At 40.3% G+C, this 22030-nt stretch overlaps 1 protein-coding gene across 1 annotated transcript in view; it reads right to left on the minus strand.

Moving 5' to 3' along the window:
- Positions 1-22030, minus strand: part of GALNT5 (polypeptide N-acetylgalactosaminyltransferase 5) — a gene marked incomplete at both ends in the record, with an annotated part of 41826 nt that overhangs the window by 17782 nt on the left and 2014 nt on the right. The window contains 2 exons of the mRNA XM_080799591.1: positions 7223-7342; positions 8940-9106. Of these exons, the coding sequence (XP_080655717.1) occupies positions 7223-7342; positions 8940-9106 (287 nt within the window). The remainder of the gene's footprint in view (positions 1-7222; positions 7343-8939; positions 9107-22030) is intronic.

Below are 22030 nucleotides of genomic sequence, written 5' to 3' on the forward strand. Positions count from 1 at the left end.
TTCTTCTGTTTCAGTTCTTATACTTCTTAGTTATATTAGTGGAGGAAATAAAGATTTGAGTGTTACTTTCCTTTGGCTTTATTGTTTGAATTGACCACTCTGACACCTGACTGCTCCCCTCAGCTCTTGACAAACCTATAACAACATCAGTTACCTTCTATTAAGTGCTTACTCTATGCCAGACACTGTCCTAAACATTCTTCATGGTTGTCTTGTTTAATCCACACAACAAACCTGAAGTATAAATCTAATTTGTCTTTCCATTTAAGAAATGAGATGTGGGTCTGAGTTTTATTCCCATTTAAAAGAAACAAAGAATTTAAGCACTTTTTTCAAGTTTGCTCAGCCAAGTGGCAGCTTGATATTAGAAAACACATAGTTTATTCCATTGTCTGTGTTCCTAAAAAAAGAAAGAAAAAAATGGCCATAAAGAATGGGAAAGCTTAAAGTTAGCCACTAAAAACTATAAACTGCCTCTTAATTAGTGGTTCCATATCTTATTACCTGATCAACAATGGTATTTTTGCATGAGGGTAAAGAAACTGACCTTAGCCAAGGTCTTGCGGAGGAATGTCCTTGAGAAGTCTCTAGGCATAACCAGGCTGTGCTAGACGAAAGCCCCTCCTCTCCTACCCCCAACTCTTGGAGACAGTGGTTACAACCCCTACCATGCTGGTGGAGTCCTATTTTCAGAGATTATGGGTTAGTTGATTATGACTCATTATCAACTAAGGGTGTTATTTTGCACAGCCCGCTCCCTGTGTGGGAAAGTTCACAGGGGTTATCTAGGTATGTAGGATATGCAAGCATGGCCTGCTAAGGTCCCACTTGGCTATGAATAACCTCCTTTTTCTCACTACTTCAACTGCTGGTCCATTCAAACCAAAGAGCAGTCTCTACCAGACTACCAGTCCCTATCCCCAGAATAAGCTGGTAGGGTCAAAGACGCCTGGATCGACTTTCTAAATCCCTGGTGGCAGCAGGATGGGTACCCAAACCTACATTCACTTCCCACCTGGCCCAGATTCCCATACAGATTTTCATTCACTTGTTGCCAGAACCCAAAGGAAGCAGCTTCTGCCCAAAACATAGACTGGAATTTTATACTGTTTTATTTTGGGTGAGACAAGAATCCTCCCATGCATGAATGTCATTGCTCCACTTTCAGACACTTTCACTTAAAATAAGATCTCCGGAACTAGACCAGGGAGCTGTCTATGTAGCTGACTCTGGCTAGGACTTCTACTTGTAGTGGGTATGGTCTGTGGACATTTCATACACTCTTCCTAACCCCAAGTGTCATGGAGAAATGAACATAGGATCAAAGCCACAGAGCTCTGCTTTCCTTAGCCACACTGGATAATTACTTAACTTCTCTGAGATTTACCTTATGGAGATAGTTCTAAGATCTAATACCTAAATTCCTTATAAATAGCTAGTGTTATTACTGTTTTTTCAATGAGTGTTTAAGCCAGGGCCCCAAAGAATCCTATCTTGATGACCACGTGACAGGCTTTTCTGTTTCCTGAGAGTAGGTCCCAGTGATGCTGGATTGTTCGCAGATGGATTTGATTGTAACTTATTTATTTATTTACTTTTTGACCAACCTAGAGATGCACAACGTGCCAGAAAGCTTTGGTTCCTTGTTGAGTACAGGCCCCCCATTTCTATTTAGCCAACCAGCTTGGGATATTGTTGCCAGCACCAATTAGTGTTGGAGTGTTGTGTTTAGGGTTCCGTGAGGGATGTGGGCCTGTCTGACTGCTTAATTTTATGTAATAATTTGTAAGTGATGCTAAGGAAACGATCTGTTTTACTTGCAACAGAAACAAGTTGTAAAAATTTACAGAAGGACTATCGCTTTTCAGGAGACCTCAGGGCTGTCCAGGAGTTAGATGTCATTTTAGTTCACATACTTAAAGTTAGCCAACTGATTCTTTGGAATGCTCACGGCAATGTCATGTATTTTGCCAAATGCCCTTGTTATAAAGGAAATGAGAATCTGATCTCTACTCTGACTCTCCAGAGTGTACTATTGAACCTGCCCATGCAGCCTCGTCTTGGCAGGGCAATAACTTGCTCTTTTGTTCAATACTCACATGAGATCCAAATGGTCGACTTATTCACTTTGTACCTCAATTACTGCATCTCTTTTTACTCCTGTTGGCTTCCTGCAGGACACTTTCCCTAGAGACCCATTGACCCTGGGCTGCCGTTCAGATTTTTAAATCCTACTTGAACTCTCTATCTCCTTCATCTCAGGAAATAACTGATTGGACCCGATCTTTTTGCCTGAATCATATCCAGATGAAGAACCTGTCATACACTGGAAACTGAACATGTAGTGAACTTTGCTAGTGGTCAGAGAGTTACTGTTTTGCCCTTATTATTTCGTATTACATACTTTTGGAGAGTCTAATAAAACCCTAGGACCAAAATGGGGCCATCTGACCAGTTTCTGTAGGTCCTTGGATCTTTGATCTCATCCTTGCCTGTGGCTTCCTCTCCCTTTTCTCTGAATCCTAAAGGAAAAATCCTTTAGGAAACAATAGCTGTCAGGGCCTGTCAGATTTTGAATTCAGATTCTTGTCTCTCATCTCTTTGTTTGGCTGAGGCGGTCTAGAGAAAATTTCTTCCCTGGTATCTTTGCTGATCTCTGATTAAAGAGACTTTTCAGGCCCACAATGTCTCCTGCCTGTGCTTTACTTGTGATGGCTGCAGAATGTCCAGGGAGAATCTGGGAGAACAAACAGGCTGGCCAGCACCACTTAGGGCCAGTCCCCGAATGGTCCTTGAATTATTTCCTCAGCCAAAACTGGTACGGGCTTCTGAATCCCCTTGAATTGCCCACAGGAGTCAGGTACGCTTTAGAGCTTTTGGATGTATCCTTCGACAAGGCTGTTACTAATCCCAACAGAACACACTTTTCAGCTTCTTTCCAAATTTAGGGATTGGTGTCCCGCCAATGCTCCTCAAAGTGTGGGCCACAGACCCTGCCATCAGAGACAGGAACAGAAATTGAAAACGAATGCTTTAAAATTCCAGCAGGTTGCTGGAATTTGTTAATTTATTCTCTATTTTATATATGTGTATGTATATAACATATATGTCATTATTTATGTTGTGTATTTATGTTATGTCATTTTTTATGTTATGTATTTTATCTATGTTATATACACACACGTATATGTTGTACATAATAAATTATGCATATATCTATATACATATAGTATAGATGTATGCATATATAATTGTGATTATAGCTTTATTTTTTCTATTTCTTTCTTAGGTAGTTTATCTTTATTATAATTTACAAAGGGGTAGGTCCACAAAATTTGGAAATTAGAAAGAAAAAAAGTTCTTCTCTGATAGTTTGAGAAGCAACTCTTCACTAGACAGTGGCAAGCAATTAAGATATACCTAGCTGGACTCTCCAAACTAAAGTTGTGACCCATTAGCAAGTCATTGCAACAATATTGTGGGCTTTGTCAGACTCTAAAAAACAAATAAAATAGAAAAGAAGGTATTAGAATCTGCTACACATGTTATTTCATGAAATGTCTACTGTAGTTATATGGGTAACATATATATGCACTGGGTTGTGATGTAAGATTTATTTCTTAACATGGGTCATGGTCCAAATAGTTTGAGAGTTACCCAACAAAAACTGAGCTAATGTGTTCAAGCGTGTTAATGACTGACTGAGAGCCAAGTTAATATTTTTACATTTGGATTTTCTAAATTCAAAGAAATTATTTGCTGGCTGTATAAACGCAAGTACTTGAGCAGGCCGATTAGGCAACTGCTTTGAGCGAGTTCGTGCAGCCCATCCGAAGAGGAATCCTGTATTGTCTCACAGTTTAGACTCTTCTGGAGATCATCGCCAGCATGATCTGTGCTCCAGGCAGGCACAGAGAAGGTTTTTATAAGCAGTACATTTTTGGTTCTGCACTTGTCAGCTTTCTCTACATGGATGTCTCCTTTTCATCTCAAATTTACATGGACAAAATCAGAACTCAACTGCAATCCCAAATCTGTTCCTCTGGTTATGGCCCTACAGGCCACCAAGTTGCTCAGATGCCAATTCTAGAGTTTTGTTTTGTTTTGGGGGGGCTTTTTTTGGACTCCTTTCATTATTACTCTCTTCATATCTTCTCTGATGACAAGTCCTGTGGTCTCCATGTCCACAATATATTCTTACTCTGACCCTTTCCTTCATCTGTCCTTGTACCCCCCTTGTGCTTGGACAACTATAATAGCCTCCTTTTTTTCTTTTTAAGATTTTTAAATTTATTTGAGAGAGAGAGAGAGAACGAGTGATGGGAGTGCAGAAGGAGAGAGAATCTACAAGAAGACTCTCCTCTGAGTGCAGAGCCGGCTGTGGGGCTCAATCCCACCACCCACGAGATCACAATCTGAGCTGAGGCTAGAAGTGGACACTCAACTGACTTGAGTCACCCAGGCGCTGCTATGATAACCTCCTAATTGGTCTCCCTCCTTCCTCCCTCCTCTCCCTAATACCCATTGTCTACAGGTGGTCAAAGTGAGCTTTAAATTAAGCCAAACAATTTTATCCTCCTCTTTAATGTACTTCATTGGTTTCATATGATACCAAGAATAATGCTTACACTCCTTGAATGACTCAAAGCTTTACAAAAGCCCACCTTTGCCTTGCCCCCTAGATGAATCTCCTGTCACTCTCTCCATGCTCGGCACCCATCAGCCATAATAAGCTTTCCTTAACTTTAATACACAGAACATATGTTTCCACCGGACCTTATCCTCCTTTATCCACTTGCCTGGGAATGTTCTTCAACCAGATCTTAGCCCCAAACTTGCCTACTTGGACTATTTCCTCACTATCCTATTTTTGTATCATTTGTGTGTAATTATTCCCAAAAGAAATCAAACATGGATTTTTACTTAATGTTCCAAATGCGGTCTATCATTAAGAATCTTAGTTATCACTGCAATGTCAATTTTGGTGTGATGTATTTGTAGTTCATTTTAAATTTCCATTACAGGCCAAAGAAATTTGTTAGCAAACCAATGGGATAAAACAAGTTCAAAATTTGGGGTCTAGTTACAAGAAGTGTAACTAGGTGAACAGATAATTTATCATTAGAACATGCTTTTAAATGCAGGGCACCTGGGTAGTTCAGTCAGTAGCATCTGCCTTTTGGCTCAGGTCATGATCCCACGGTCCTGGGATGGAACCCCACGTCAGGCCCCCTGCTCAGTGAGGAGCTCCTTCTCCATCTGCCTCTCCCCCAGCTCATGCTCTTTCTCTCTCTCAAATAAATAAATAAAATCTTAAAAAAAAAAAAAAAAAAAGAACATGCTTAAATTCAAGCTGGTGGAGATCAGTAATGCCATAGCTTAGGGCAAGAGTGGCTAGATGTCTAGAGGTAGGAAAATGTAGCAGTTAAGAGTGCAGATTTGGAGCTAAGTTTTCTGAGTTCCAATCCTGCAATAGCACTTGCTAGCTGGGAGAACTTGAGCAACTCATAACATCTCTGTGCTTCCATATCTTCATTTGTAAAATGAGGAAAATTATTGTACCTAGCTCCTAGAGTTATTGTGAGGATGAAATCAATTACTGTAGAAAGTATTTAGAATGGAACCTGGTATATAAGTCCAGCAATTATTACAGGGAATGGGTCTTTTCACAGAAGGCTGTGAAAATAAATCGATATGTTTGATGTTTTTTTTAGAGTACTCATGGGCAGAAGAGATATGGCTCCTCCCATTCACTCACCAACACCCACACAGTAAAAAGAGGTGAAGAGAAGAAGATTATATTGCTCTTTGGGAAGACAGCACTATTAGAAGAGCAGGCATGCACATAGGTCAAGGAAGAGAAAAGTAAACAATTCTAAGTCCACAAATACCAATGAGATGAGGTCAAAAAAGCATAGGCTTGAAGGGGCTCCAAGTGGTCCAATTTGGGACCATCTGAGTACAATAGGTAAATAAATAGATAAATGAAGGAAAGAAGGAGAGAAGAATAGACAGAAGAAAGGAAGTTAATAATATACACATAGAATTTTTTAAAGCATAAATTTCTGCTGTTGGGAGCATAAGAGGGGAAGAGGAAGGAGAGAGAGAGAGAGAGGAAGGGAGGAATAAAAAGAGGGAGGGAAGGACAGAGAAATGGACAGCCCTCGGTGTAATAATTGATTCAAGTAATTATCATCAATGGGTGCAAAACGATTGAGTAAAATGTAAGGAAAAAAGTATTCATATGGATCAAAGTATCACATTACAAATACTTCTTACCCCCCAAAGAAAAATCTGGCTGTCAATATTTTAACCAAATGTTCAAAATTACTATCATCCACGGTGGGACACTGACATCATGTGTCAATGATTTGAAACCATTAAGCAATACATAATTCCTACCACCTACATAGTAGAATATTACACACCATTTATGCCAAAAACATTTATACTGAGTGTAACATTAGGAAACAATGAGAAAATTTCAGAATGTGGTCCCATATACAAAACAAATGGCCTGGACTTTTTAAAAACACATCAACAGGAAGTAGTGTGTTGTCTATGCTAGACTGAGGAGCTGGGGAGACTAAACAACTAAATGTGCTGCATGAAACTTAATAAGATCTCAAATTTCAAAAAAGAGAAGTAGCTTTACAAAACATTTTAGGAGGGGCACCTGGGTGGCTCAGTGGGTTAAAGCCTCTGCCTTCAGCTCAGGTCATGATCCCCGGGTCCTGAGATTGAGCCCTGCACCGGGATCTCTGCTCAGCAGGGAGCCTGCTTCCTTCTCTCTCTGCCTGCCTCTCTGTCTACTTGTGATCTCTGTCTGTCAAATAAATAAATAAAATCTTTAAAAAAAATATTTTAGGAGCAATGAGGAGGTCTGAAAGAGCATAAACCAGATGATATTTAGTTAGGGAAGTGTGCTTATCTAAGAGAATGTCTGTATTTTGCAGAGATGCCTACTAAGGTACACAGTGCTGTAGTGTCATGATGTCTGTGAATTCAAAAGCTGAAGGCAAAACTGTGTACATATAAACACGTGATTGTGTATGTGTATGATGAAGCACATGGTGCAGAAAGTTAAAAATTGGTGGCATGATGATGGCCACATGGGTGTTCACTGAAGTATTATTTCAAATTTGCTATATATTTGAAAGGAAATAAAATAAAACAAAAATATAACTAAAACAAACAAATAAAAAATTTGGCAGCTTCTTACCTGTTGCATTCTGTGCTCCCGCCAGCCTGGCTCTTATTAAGCCATGTCTCTCTTTGAGACGAAGAATCCGAACTTTTGGAAACTGAGACATGTATTTATCCAAATTACCTTTTAGGTAGTCTATATCACAGTAAGAATAGACAAGGACACATGTTAAGTAACAATACTGGGATAATACCAGCCGTGGCTTCTCAACATCAAATTCCAGAAACCATGTTTACTGTAGTCAGTAAATTTTACTCCTCGGGCCATGATTTCATTTTCTGATGTTGTTTTCTTGGGTAAATTTTTGTCTGTATTCAATACTCCAAGCTCTCTGTTTCTCAAATTCCAAATCCTTCTTTTCAGTGTTGCCAAGTGACGTATAGGAGGGCTCACCTTTTCTAAATACTTGTCAGGACAGGGGCAAATTTGCCCTGAGATAAATGAAACTCAGGTTTCTGTACAAAATTCCTGGCTTACAAAGGCCCCCTTCCAAGACCCAGACCAAAGGCTAAACATGGTTTTCAAATTGGAAAATTTATGAAAGAAAGGTATTACAACTGCAATTGGTTAGGGCGCTGTCACTTCCCTACTATGATACTATCTGAGCCGCACCTCTTTTGTCTTTTGGGTGGCCAAGGAGGAATCCACCTAAAGGAATGTTGTTGGGGTTTTATGGGATATATTTACATGACTTGCAATCACTTCTATGTGTAATTAAGCTATTGATAGATATCCCAGGTAGAAAAGGTTTCCAGAAGTAGTTCTGCTGCTCACTTTCCTACTGACTTTGTGGGATTTTTTTTTTTTTTTCTTAAAGAGTACCCTGAAAACCATTTAAGCTCTAGATCTCTCCAAATGGTTCTTCAGGTCCCTGGATCTGTCATTCATAAAAATACTATTATTTGCTTGGTGAATGGATACTATTTCTGTTTATGCTTTCAAGGCCCTTTCTCAAGATTTTCAACCTTTTTTTTTTTTTTTTTTTTGGCATTTTAGTGCTAATGGACCTCAAGGTGATTATGGTAGGAATTCTGAGGTTGAGGAAACTGGCTCATGCCGCTGTGGTCATGAACAGAACTAAGCTGTTCTATTGGGGCTGTCCTCTCTTTGCTATTTTCTAAAATTTTCTAAAGTGCATGCATTTTGGGAATTTGTAATGTGGTGGCTATGGGACCTCAGGTGGAAATGGACCATTTACGTACACAAATTATGTGAGGTCCCCAAGAGAATATTCTTCACTTCTTCCAGACTGTTTCTGCCTTTGCACTCTGTTGAAGCCTCATCTCTTCAGTTCTTTTGGCAATTTGTCTTCTCAACACTTAACACATAATGTGCTTTACTATTGAGGGAGAAACCATCGGCCTTCCATTTCTTTGTTTTCCATAGAGTCTAACTCTGACTTGTTATTACCAGTGGGAAAGGCATCCTATTAATTGCGGGGGTACTGGCTTATTAGATTTCATAAAACTGTTGAGTATCTTCTGGTCTCTGGGATTTCAAAGTGCTCCAAGGAGCTATAGTTAGAAAATCATTTCTACATGGCAGAGAAGGCACAGCGGAAGGGAAGTCTGAGACAGCTAACTGAAGATAGAATTCACTTTCTATATCCCATAGACGCTTGGCTTTATGCCTCTAAAGCACCACATGAAACAATGATTTGATATTTTTGCCATCCACCCAAACTGCTATTGCCTCATATCAAACTTCAATTTTTCAGGAGTGGTTTTCCTACCTTTGGTGCTGAAGTCATCCACCAGCAGAATCTCCTTGATGAGATGTGAAGGAGAGCGATTAAGGACACTATGAACAGACCTCAGGAGAGTGGACCACACTTCATCCACAAAGCACATGATGACACTGGTGGTCGGGAGGTTATCATGAACGAGCTGCTCTGCACACCTGGGCCAGGACACAAGCAGGACTCATTTTAAAACTAATGAGATGGTTTTACAAGTCACAGAGGGCAATTGTATGTAGATATACATACACTCACATGCTCTGTCTATCTGTTTGTGTATCTATCTGTTTGTCTATATATCTGTTTATTCATTCATCCATCCAACATCTACTATATATATCAGTGATGATTTTATCATGTGTTTTTCTTGGGGAGGGTGATAAGCAAAATAAACAAGCAGGGTAAGAATAGCCAGTAACAGTAGTTGCTGTGAAAGGACTAGCAATGCAAGACAAGACGTGAGAAGTCCCTGTAGCAGCAACTCGCTATAGTGGACAGGAAGGACATAGGCTTTGCAGGTGGTTAGACACTATTTTGAACTCACCCCCAATATTTCCCAGGTCTTTATCCATTGATACCATACTTAATCACTCTGTATCTCTGCTTCTACATCTTTAAAATTAGGTAAAGTTTCTTATTCAACAGAGCTTTACAGTCTAGTGAGAACACACATGAAATGTCTAGCACAGTTCCTGGCATAGGAATTCACCAAATGGTAGCTAGTGCTATCTTACTTAGACCATATACCACAAGAGAACACTCTGACTTATTTAATGTTACCAAGTAGTTTCTGATTGCCCTTCCAAAGGGCCTCCTGCCAAGTGCCAAAGGAAATATTTTTTCTCCCACCTTGCATGTGAGTGTATTTATGGATGTATATGGAGATATATAATTAAACTCTTCATCTTCTCTATCTATTTAGGGGTTACTTGCTGAGACTCTCTGTGCTACAGAATAACCACAGTTGAAATAAGTCCTGGGATAGAGAGGAGGATAAGGCTACAGTGGGAGTTGGTATTCAGGTGGGTTGTAATTGGTCTTGGGTTTTTTATTTTCCCCACACCCTGCAATGTGTACTACCTCACTGCTGGCATTCTTCCATCCCTGCCTGTTACTCTTCATAGGAGGGTGCTGAGTGGAACCTCACAAAGAGTATTTGCCATCCTCTGACACAACTACTGTTATAATGTCGTAATTAAATTACAATGACCATAAATAAATATTATAGGCATGCTGTATTATTTCAATTTAAACCAACAACATCTCTTCCCTTTTTTATGGATGAATAATTGAAATCATGGCGAAGCAATTCATGATTATACTGTTAGTAAATGGCAGAGTTGGGACTCAAACTCTGGTCCAGTCTGGCTCCAGAAATAGCCATTCAGGAAGCCTTAAGTTCTCAAGAATAAAAGAAGCTGGCAGCAGATGTAGCATTTTGTGGGAGCAGGCACTTCTGCCAGACGACATAGCTACACTTAGCTTAGTCCCTAAAAAAGAAATAGATAAGAGCAAAAACCATAGTAGAACCATATTTCCATGCACTCACCATTTATCAATAGTACTTAATAAAGTATTATCATGTAGATAACTATAACAACTATCTGAGATCCATATTTTTACCCTCTTCTCTAAATAAAGGAAACTGAAGCTGGAGAAGTTAGATGGCTTATCCAATATGATTCACCTAGAAAGGATATATATGGAAATGTGAACAAATTGTTGTCATTCACTGCACTATCCTGATTTTTCTGTACTAAGAGCATGGGTTTTGGAATCAGGTAAGTATGTGGTCAAATACTAGATCCCCTAATTACTGGCTTAGATAAATTTGAACCTGAATTTGCCAGAGATTAAGAACATCCAAGCAGAGATGAAGAATGGATTTATTGTAAGATTAAGTGCAAATATTTTATAAAACTCACCTACTATTTATCTGACACACAGCAGATACTTAAGAAAAGATAGGCAAATCCAGCTTTGGTCTGTACTTTCAATGGTTCCCTAAAATGGATGGTTATGATACTAATCTACAAAACCTTATGAAAACATACATAGCCAATCACTAGCCCCAGAAATTCTATCCAGCAGTTCTGAATAGTCCCTGAGAACCTGTGTCTTAAAGAACAAACAAACAATGTAAGTAAAATTCTACAAACAATTAGATAACCCACAAGTTGTGATAGGCCAGTTTGGGAATCTGAGCTCTAAGACAAAGTGGACTTAATTTTACTTAACATTGGTAGATAATCTTAAAAAATAAATAAATTGAGGGCTGATAGGAGCATGTCCCGAATCTTCAAGTGATGTAAAATCAAAATGATACATTTTTACCAGATACCCTGATCTAGTAAACAGGTACCCAGTGTTAACATCAGCTAGTAGGCAACTCAAACTGATCTGATTCTACATTAGAGATCAACAAATTGGCATTTCTAAATAATGCGAGATATCCCTAAGGGCTGTATTAGTTTCCTGTGGCTGCTGTAACAAATTAAAAAAAAAAAAATCTGCCTATCAGTTTCTTTCTCAATTTATCTCTTTCTTCTCACATTTTACTATGGAAGAAAAGAAATACCAGTACACACCCTCAACATCTGACTTGGAATTCTCTTCAGTTAACTATCCAAGTTCATGGCTTACAATTTCTGCTTCCACACAGCTATTGGACACAATTTACACAAGGTTTCTGCCACTGTCTTGTGAGGGTCATTTTCACTCCTGTTCCCAGTATTGTATTCTACATTTACTTCTGAACCCTCACAAGATGCACTTAGAATGGTTATATTTTTTTTACCAACATTCTGTTCAAGTCGGTATGTGTATTCTTAAAGAGGACAGAAGTTTTCTTTTCTGTACTTCTCACTTCCTTCCAAGCCCTCACCTGTAGCATCTTTAACATGTATGTTCCTACCAACACTTTCTTCAAGGCAATCCAGGCTTGGCCTGTTGTGCTTCTCAAAGTTTTCCCTGCTTTTATCTATTATTCGATTCTTTCGATATTACTTGAATAATCCTTCCACATTTTTAGGTGTTTGTGACAGCAGCAACCCACTCTTTGAAACCACATTATATTAGTTTCCTCTGGCTGCTATAACCAAGTTCATAGCTTAAAAAAACAGAAACATATTCTTTCACAGTTCTAGAGGCCATAGCATTAATTTATTGATTTTATTTCTTATTTTCTGCATCCAGAATTTCTGCTTACTACAATGCTTCTAGCATAGTTACACATAATTAATATTTGATAAATGTGTATTAAATGGGTGGATGAAAAAAATGGAATGGAGCTTAAATCAAAAGATTAATGGTGGAAGAAGAGACATTTTTCTTTGAGATAAGAAGAAAAAAGGTGGTAATGTATACAGATGAGTTTATGCACAGAGAAGTTGAGAGAATTTGTAGCTCATGTTGGAGGAAAGGTTGTTTGTTAATGTGATAGGGTAGGGCTTTGAGAAGAATAGAGAGTATTTCAAACTGACACTATGAATAATGGGAGGGAGTACTGGCCAACTACTTATGAAAGGATTTCTGAGGGGCACTGAGTGCTTTCCTGAATTAGGAGATCTGAAAATTTTAGTCAAAATGCTGTTGTGATTTACTCCACCAGGGTCTGTCAGCCTGAGTTTAGGAGGAGATAAAAGAAGACTGGTAAATTAATCCAAGTCTAGGGGTCATCAGAGCAAATGAAACAGAAAGAAAAATGCTAGAGGATTTTGAGGATACTGGTGTAAGATGGGTAAAAGTTCCATCGTGAGCTATATGTTGGGAGAAAATAAGTAAAGCTAAGAGGAGTTTAATAGCCTGAGGAAGACATCAGTAACTCCCTATGACTTCCTCATCTCCAATTTTATAATGCAAATGCATGGAAAATGCACATTTTACACTTAAAGACTCCTTACACCATTCCATGCTAAGAAAAATAAACCAGTTCTAAAAAGAAAGGGTCAGCTGCACAAATTCTGCCTGCACAAATTCTGTGAAGTCCTGAGAATTGCTTTACTGTTAAAATTTGGTTGATATTAGAAAATCTAGTTATAAACGAGAATAAAACTGGGAGTTAACCTTGCAGGCTAATGCCGATGAATCTTCTCATATAATAATAAATCAGTAGATTTTTGGTCTCTTTTAGAAGGAAGTTCCAAGAAGTGTTGTCATGTTAGCCAGTTTGAAATTAGAGATTGGAAGAGCTCTCAGAGATTTGAGATTTGGGGAGAGGAACCTCCACTAACCAAATATTTGAGCTTCTATTCTCCCCATCCCATCATGGTGCCTTAGTTTTAAAATTAGAAATCCAAATGGGTGGGGTCATGAAGGATTCCACTAGATGTCAGAATCCCAGGAAATAAGTAGGACCCGTGTGTGTTTGCATTGTGGATACTCTCAGGTCCTCACATGGGTTTTTGCTATGGACCCTACACAATATTTTTATATCCATTATCACATCAAATCTTCACGGACACTCTGTGAGGAAAGCATTATAATCTTGACCCTAAAAGTAAAGAAACTGATTATTGACAGACATGTATTTCAGATGCATTTAAAGAACCCACTGAAGATGACTCTGTGGGAGATTATATTGTACAGGTCACACTGGTGCCTGGAAAAAGAGGCAGCATCAAAGGATGGGGAAAAGGGGCACAGAAGGAGCTGAGAGAGGCTGGAAATACAAAGTTACAGAGTGTGCCTTGCTTTGGGTGGCTGAGAAGTCGGGCCACGCTAACATTTATATGTACCTGGTTTCCTGCACAACTCAGCAGGTTAAACAAGTTTCCAGGTGTCTAGAAAAACTAGCAAGCTAGCTTTGTTTAAAGGCACAGTACATCGGACCAGAAGGGCTTTCCACATTAACGCCTGCACCCTTTTTATGTACTGACAGTCATCTAGGTTACCACAGGTTGTGAAATGAATTTCAAATTATCCTCCACTGACCAACTAAAAGCAAATTTCCTTCCTTCTGATTTGCCTATTGGAAACCCTGCTTCTTCTGTAGTGAGGGGAGGAGTTGCAGCTCAGGTGAAGTCTCATTTAAACGCAAGCTATTCCTGGGTTTGTAATCTTTTTTGAGGTTAAGAAGTCATATTTTTATTCTAGATGCTCATCCATTTCACAAGTCAGGTGTTTAGAGCTCACAGACTCCGTGCTATTTCTAAAAACTAAGCCTATCTGTTCCGTTTGGGGGAAACCTAGACTTACATCATGGCAGCCAATCCAGGTACCGACCGAATGGAGGCTCTGTCGTGAGGTCAGCTGACCAGCGCATGGCTGATAACTACTTTGGTGGAACAGCTTCCTGGACTTTCTCTAGACTTGAGAAAGATGAGAAGGGACTAAGTTTTGATTCCTTTCTGACACTTACTGGCTGCGTGACCACAAGTAAGCCGTGTAACTGTGCACATCCTCAGTTTCTTCACTTTTAGGGTGAAGATTATAATGCTTTCCTCACAGAGTGTCTGTGAAGATTTGATGTGATAATGGATATAAAAATATTGTGTAGGGTCCATAGCAAAAACCCATGTGAGGACCTGAGAGTATCCACAATGCAAACACACACATTTTGACTGGGTACACTGACCTTTTCTCAGGCAAACCTTTAGTTCAGATCTGTCAAGGGCTCGTCAGTTATCAAGAGACTCAGGGAGTGATGTGTTTTGCCTTTTTGGCTTGTGAGTGCTGAATGCTCAGCCACTAACCTGATTTGAATGTTGTCTATCCCATAAAGAAGGTTTCAAATCATAAGATTGGGGAAATGATAACATTCTCTCATTTTTATGAATTTTTCATTTTATTCCGAAACCGTCAAAATGTACTATGTGGGTCAAGTCTCAGTCTTCTCAGGTTTGAACAGAAGGTCGTGGAGAATATTTCTCAAGTCCAATTTGCAATTCAACTAGTGCCTGGAGGTAAGCCTTCAGGGGCCTTCACTCTCTAAGCTCTGCTATCTTTGGGAGGATCAGAAGGGGGAATAGGGCATCCCACTGAGGAGCTTCCTCCAGAATTACATTCTTTTCTAGGAGATGTTTGATATATTGGGGCTTCTTGACTTCTCCCTGACAACAGGGTATAGTTATATAAAAAGTTTACTTTTGTGTTTTGTTCTTTCTAGAGTAGACAACCCTGACATTCAGTCAAAATTGCCTGACTGCTAATTTAGAAGATTTCAGTTACACTCACTACCTCTACCCAAAGGCCTCAGCCAGCTGAGGCTGTGGTTTCTGAGGTCGCCTTATATCCATCAAAGCTACTGGACTCTGGATTAACATTCCTCCGTTTTAACAATCGGCTATTTTGAGCAGACAGCTGTTGGAATGAAATCAGCATGAAAGGGAAAAGAACAGGGGTAATGTCATGTGGCAGAAATAGTTCTGGGTGACGGTCAGGGCACCTTGGGGGTAGCTATGACCTTGAGCAAGTCACTTCCCTTCTCAGACTTCTCTCTAACCTAAAGGACTGGATTAGATCAACTTTGATGCTTCATCCAGTAGTAACATTCTGAGATTGTCTATGCAACTTGAGCCTTGTTCACCTGTAAGTGCTTCTGTGTCACAAGACCCTTGAGAAAAGGTAAATCAAATGGTTTTATTTTCCACATTTTCTCACTGGTCCTTAGAAGAACCTTAACAAGGTTCTGAGGGGATCTGTGTGCTGCTTACTTTCCATGGTCTCATTTCCACAACACTCCCCAACCTCATGTCGGATTTCCTTCAGTTTCTTAATGGATTTTTTTTTTTTTTTTCCTACCATTTTCCCCCACTTCTCTGACTCCTACCCTTTCAGGTCTCTGTCCTCTCTCAGGCCAGGTGCAGGGTCTCTCTTCCTTTCTGGGAGTACCCTGTGCTACCACAAAACGTTCTGCTGTCCTCGCCTTGGAGGCAGGGAACTTGCTCAGATGGTAAATCACCTAGTGGGAGCTCAGGGCCATTTGCTGTGGTTGACAGCAGTTTTAGACTCCCCTTTGCTTACTGCTGTATAGAAAATACTTTCCTACCAATTTTCTCTCTGAGGAGGTAGCTGATATACAACACTAGTTCCTTTCACACAACTCTGACTCATGTGTAAGGAAGAGGAAGAGAGATGTTTTAATTTCTGTCAAAGTTGTATGATTACAAGGAAGCAAAGGAAAAGGAAGGAGGAGCTGTATCCTTATGGAAAGAGGACTGGGATTAGATGTTAGGAAATTTTCTTTTGAGTTGCAATTTGGCTATTGGCTTGCAGGGACAGCAGATACATCATCCGTTCTTTTTAAGCCTCGGCCTCATTTTCTCACCTGTAAATCATCTGAGTGATAATATGTCTTTCATAGCGTTGCTGGGAGGATTGGTTGGAATAAAAGTATGCATACACATACACTTGCAAAATCTACACATACATGTGCACACACAAATACAGCATTGCCTAGAACATAAATAAGCACTTTTTCAGTGAGAATCCCCTTATTCAGACAGCCTCGGCAAACACAGGAGAGGTGAGGGTGATGGTCACTCTGAGGCAGGAGGAGCTGGTTCGGGGAGAAAGCCGGCCCCAGGTGGTGGAATCTTTACGGAGTGAGGAAGAATCAGAAGGCTGAAGCTTGGGTTCCAATGATGTCACTTGTGAGCGGTTGGACCCTTGGCCAGAATACCTTTCCTTGAGTTTTTTTTCCTACCCCCTCCTCTCTTCAGGGGATGTAACGCTTACCAGTCTGGCACGACTATTGTAAGGCTCAAGTGGGAAGGTGTTTGTGAAGGATGAACGGTCCCAGCTCCCTGGTACAGGGAGCCCCACTCGCGATAGGCGCTGAGCAGACAGCGCATGGAGGGAAGCGGACGGCCACCGGTGAATTATCGGCCACCGTCTAAAAGCTCAGCTGCCTCTTCAAGGTCCAGTTGCTTCACAGGCAGGGCTGGGACGGTGACTGTCCCCTCCCTGAGGAACGGTTTTAAGGATCAGATGACAGGAGGCAAGTCGGGGAGGCCCTTGTAAATACTGTTTCTCCGTACGGCTCCTTCTCACACATGTCCATATAACAACATTTTAGAAGCAGAGCCAATTTTGGAGATAATTTAGTTTGGAATAATGTAGACTTTTTTTAAACATAGAGGGGACTCTAAAAAGCTCCTTTCATGTTGAAAGCAAACAACAAAAGAGAGCTTCTAAACACTGTTATTTTTCCCCAATTTTCTGACCCTTGAGCAAACAGTGTTTCATTCTTGAGAGGCTCTGCGGGGAATGGGTCACCCAGAACAGCCCAACAGGTAGTTATTTTCTGAGACAAAGCGTACCCAGGGCAATACTGCAGCCAGAGTCTGATAAAATTAGGCCGGCGGTTAAATTAGGCACATGGATTAGATGAGTAAAAGAGAAGTGTAAAAGGTTCGAATTCCTACATTTATTCACTCCTCTCTCCCAGAGACATTTCTGGGTCTTTGGCAGTATTTAGGAGAAAAAGTCACTGATCTGCTTTAACATTTCTCAGTTTTACATAATCAGGCACTATTTCACTGTTTTCTTCTCTTTGAGTTCGTAGCAGAAATGTGTTTGGTGTCCTCTGCTCATCTTTCTCCCTATTGCTCTCGAGTGACGGGGAGAGTGTGATAAATGAACATATTGAAAGGCCCCGTGTCATCTTTCAGCTACGTTTAACCTTTGTTATTGCTGTGGTGTAGCCTGTACCGTTTAAACAAATTTTGCTGTTTATTTCCTGCTCTCCGACATGACTTGTCAGTGAAATAGCACGCTGTGCTCTAAAACACAAACACACAAATGTGCACCAATGTCCATACATACACACACACACACACACAACTCAGGAGCACCCGAAAGGACCCTTTTAAATCATCTTATCAGATCTTTCTTTCCTGCTCCTGTTTAGTTTCCCAGGGAGCTCCTGCAGTCAGTTTTAGATAATTTTCCCTTTTCACTGTTAGTCACAAAAGCAGTCTCCTTTCATCAATTAAAATATCCACACTGTGTAAAAATGAAGAATACGAACTTCATTTAACGTTCGAGTTTCTCTTTTCTCCCAACCAGATAAACTTTCAGGAGCCCGAACTTCAGAAACACATGTGGTCGGTTTATGTTTTCTCTCCTGATCGCTCCTCCTCCCCTAGTAATTTATTAGTTACAGTTTTTGACCTCAGTAGGATTGAGAGGGGAGGAAGGAGTGGAAATTAAGGTTCTAGAAAGGGTTTTCTTTCCCCTCAGTAATTTAGACTGGTCTGTGGCAAACGCGTGGCGCTATCCTTTCCTTTTCCTATGCTCCCAAAGAAAAAGTCTCTGTAGCTGTGTGGGAAGGAATCAAGTCATTGGTTGACAGTCCTGGCTCTGGGCTAAGAGAGTAAAGATCAGTTTTAATTGCTTTATAAAGGGGCTTGCCAGAGTTCTGTAGGAAAAGCAAAGCATTAAATTAAGCAACCGAGTAACCTCATGACGACGCAGCAGTGGTAGGACAGCATGCTATCATTCTTATTGTACTTTAAAAACTAAATGCTGGCATCAAAAAAATTTTTGAGTCATTTTTCTCTAAAACAGATTCCGGAAGTGCACTCTTAAAATAAGTTCATTTTTGGAATGCCATCTTAACTAGATCGTGGCAGGCCAGAAGACAGACATCTTGCCATACAATGGTCCTGCCTTTCCCATAGATAGGACTGCGTTTTAGCAAAATCTGTGTGTATTGATTATTGATGACTGAAACGGACTTCAGTAGTTGAGAGCAAGAACTGTAAGGATTAGCTCTTTATAAAGAAAAAAAATTAAATACGGAACTTTAAAATGACTATCAAAAATTTTCATTTGAAGCGTATTTTATAGGCAAAAGTTCTAGGCAAAAAAGCAACTGTATTTTTACTTACAGACACCAAGCATTGTTATAAACAAAATAAGGAGATTTTTCCTCCCCTGAAAGCCAAAACATTAAAAGGAAAAACCAAACAATGAAATTATGGACTGAAGAACAAGTACGAATCAATGAATAGATCATAGTGTTAGAACAGGATGTATTTACCTTAAGCCAGATACTAATAACATACTCTATATATCCAAAATGAAAAATTAGGAAGCCATTATTAGTTTATAAAAAGAATGATTGCATGCCATATTTGAATGATTACCTTTCATTTATTGTTTTAAAATAGTATCAATTTTCAAGAAGCATTTCTGAGAAACATCTTTTGAAACCATATTGTTCAGGGCCAAGGGGGCAGAAAATGAAGGAAAAGACAGTTTCCCGGAGAAGCTTATACTTTCACTGAGGAGGCAAACAGATTCTTAAGGCTCTAGTGAAGGAAGAGCACATGATAGGGAGTATTTCAGTGACTGTGGGCACATTAAAGGTTGTTGGAATTTAGAGGTCACGGTCAAATCGTGGTCTAAGAGGAGATAAGCTGCAGCTGGGTTTTGAGTAATGTCAGACCAGTGTGCGTGGGAGGAAAGGGTAAGGATTCCGCAAGGTGAGGCTGGTGGGGCCAGTAGGAAGGCACCAGTTAAGAGGAACATCGGTGGATGGTACTGACCATGATTGCAGGAAAATGTAATGAGATACTTTCCTAATGCAAAGACCCCACAGTAGAGAGAAGGTCATATGCAGAAAGCTCCAGCTATCATGCAAGGGACAGAGGTTAGGATGACACTGAAAAGGAGATCGAGAATAAAGTTGATGACTGAGGGGTCCTTATGCTTTTGGAAGAGGCCATGACTGCACCTCAACAGCTTAGAAATGGTTCTCCGGGACTCAGGAGAACAGGAGGGAAGAGGAGATTTGGAAAAGAGAGTTTGATTTTGAAAAGAGAGCCGGTGAAATTGTCCTGGACATCCTGCTTGTCTCCTCTCCTTCTCAGGGCCAACCTCATCCTGGCGCATCAGTTAAATCATCCTTAAGAAGATATTAACTTCACTGGTACTGGTTAATACCTTTACTCAGGGGAATTGAATTTAAAGGAACGTACTAGCCAATCTAGTAAAAGGTTTTCATCCTCTATTTGGCTCAGTGTGTATTCAATAGGCAGTTAGATATGCCAGTTACTGTGTTAATCGTTCCATAGCGGTGCATTTTGGGAAATGTAAAGAGCAGTGAGGAAGATATTCCCCAGAACTCTTAAAATTTAAGGGCTTCAGTGGGTTGCTACTGTGGCTAATTTCAAGGCAAGCCCTCCTGTCCTCCTGTGTCCTTATAGATCTCTCTGTCTCTCTCTGTCTCTCCCTCTCACATGTTTTCTTATTATATTCTATGACAGTTTTCCCCTTATGCTGACTTCTAAAATGTATTATCTTCAAAAAATCTTAGTGTGTGCATTCTTGTAAGCCATTTCAGATACTTTCTGAGCAAGGCTGAAAATAAATAAAATCAAAATAAGAAGACTTCAAATCGTGCCAACCTGATGAATCAAATGTTTTTCGTTTGTATTTTTTCCCAACCTTTATCCATATGAATCCATAATTGACACACATTTATAGTCAGGGTGTTCGGGTAAAAGAGAGGAAAAATGATTTACCCTCTTTCAAGGAAGAGTGGCACACATGGGCTGTAAATACCTCAGCGAGCCCTCTGCCTAGGATCCCTGGTGGCTACAGAGTCACCTCCCTCCTGCTGGCGGGGAGCATCAGGGAAGCAGCTTGCGGAGAGCGCCTATGTTTAGCCAAGGTGGGTTGTGTGATAAGAGGGAGGGGGCCCGGCCACATGCTGTCTGACTCATGCTCTCAAGCACACGTGTCAGAGTCTCCTCAGTTGGGACAGCCTCCATCAGAAGACTGAGCCTGACTGTGACTTTTCTGCCACCTTCATCTTCCACACACCAATTTTCAGAACCTAATAGGTGCTGGGCACCGCTGAGCCTTCAATAGCTCAGAGGACCGATAGCCTCATGATTACTTGCTGCCGGCCCTCACATGATTGCCCTTTCTCTGGTTTGGAACTGCAGTCCGAGCTTCTGTGCAGTGCCTGACTCTTCCCCAGGTTCCAGAGCGGTCTGCCAGACCACAAAAGGACATCAAAACGGAGCTACTTGACCTACTGCTTCGTTTTCTGGCATTTTGTGTTCCAAACCGGCAAATTTACATATGTGTACATAAATATATGTGTGACATGTGATGTACAGGATTTCAGATCAGAGCTGGTCCCACATAATTTTTAGGATCCTTTTGGGGGGTAATCAGCCAGAGATAAAGAGCACAGCATAATTCTGGTCATGGATTTTCATGATTTCTTTACATTTACTGTTCTATGACCACAGACAATATAACTTCCCATGGTCTCGGGTTTATCATCTTTATTTTGGGCATATTTGTGTTGTTCTCCAGGTTCTGAGTTTTCCCAGGGTAAGGGACATGAGTGGCACTGTCCTTAGTCTAGCAGGCGTTGGTGCTTGATGATAACCACCTGCCATTGGCCGAAAGAGCTCAAGATAGATAGATAGACATCATCATGAAGAGGCTTCTCTTACTAATATGAGAGGCCCATCTATACCTGCCTTCCTCCTAGTAACTGGCCACCTAGATCATAAACAAGAGTTTTCCACTGAGGCCAAACAAGGCCATTGGCTTAACTACCCAGGTGCTAATTCTGAATTATGACATTCCCTAATTCTAACTTGAAGGCAAGCATCGTTTGGCTCAGGAATCGACCATCAAGACCTACATGGAACCGTATCATCAATTAATGGATAGTGAACATATGACTACAAAGTACCCTCACTTAGGAGGGGGCCAAAAAGAACCAGGAACCAAACTGCATTTGAATCAGATGAGATATTTGTGATTTGATCCGCTTCCTGGTGATGTAGTTACAGGACTTCAATTCATTGAAGAGCTGGCTCATGAAGGCTCACTGGGCAGCTTTGGAGCTGTGCTACCTTGGGAAAGTGACAAAATTTCAGAAGGCCCTCATCTATGAATTTGAACCCATCATATCTTCTGGCTCCTATCTGGAGCTCTTATGCAGTTCATGTGATGTGTATGCAGGCTCTTTGTAAATGGTGAAATTCTAAACATATAAGTGGTTGTTTATATGCTCTTATACATCCTGCAGGTGCTGCAAATTATTAACTGATTGACTTTTCCCAACATTATTTTTCCCTCTATAACTAAACTCTTATAATATCTACCATCCC

Source organism: Martes martes (assembly GCF_963455335.1).
Source record: "Martes martes genome assembly, chromosome: 3".
In the NCBI taxonomy this organism is placed as follows: domain Eukaryota; kingdom Metazoa; phylum Chordata; class Mammalia; order Carnivora; family Mustelidae; genus Martes; species Martes martes.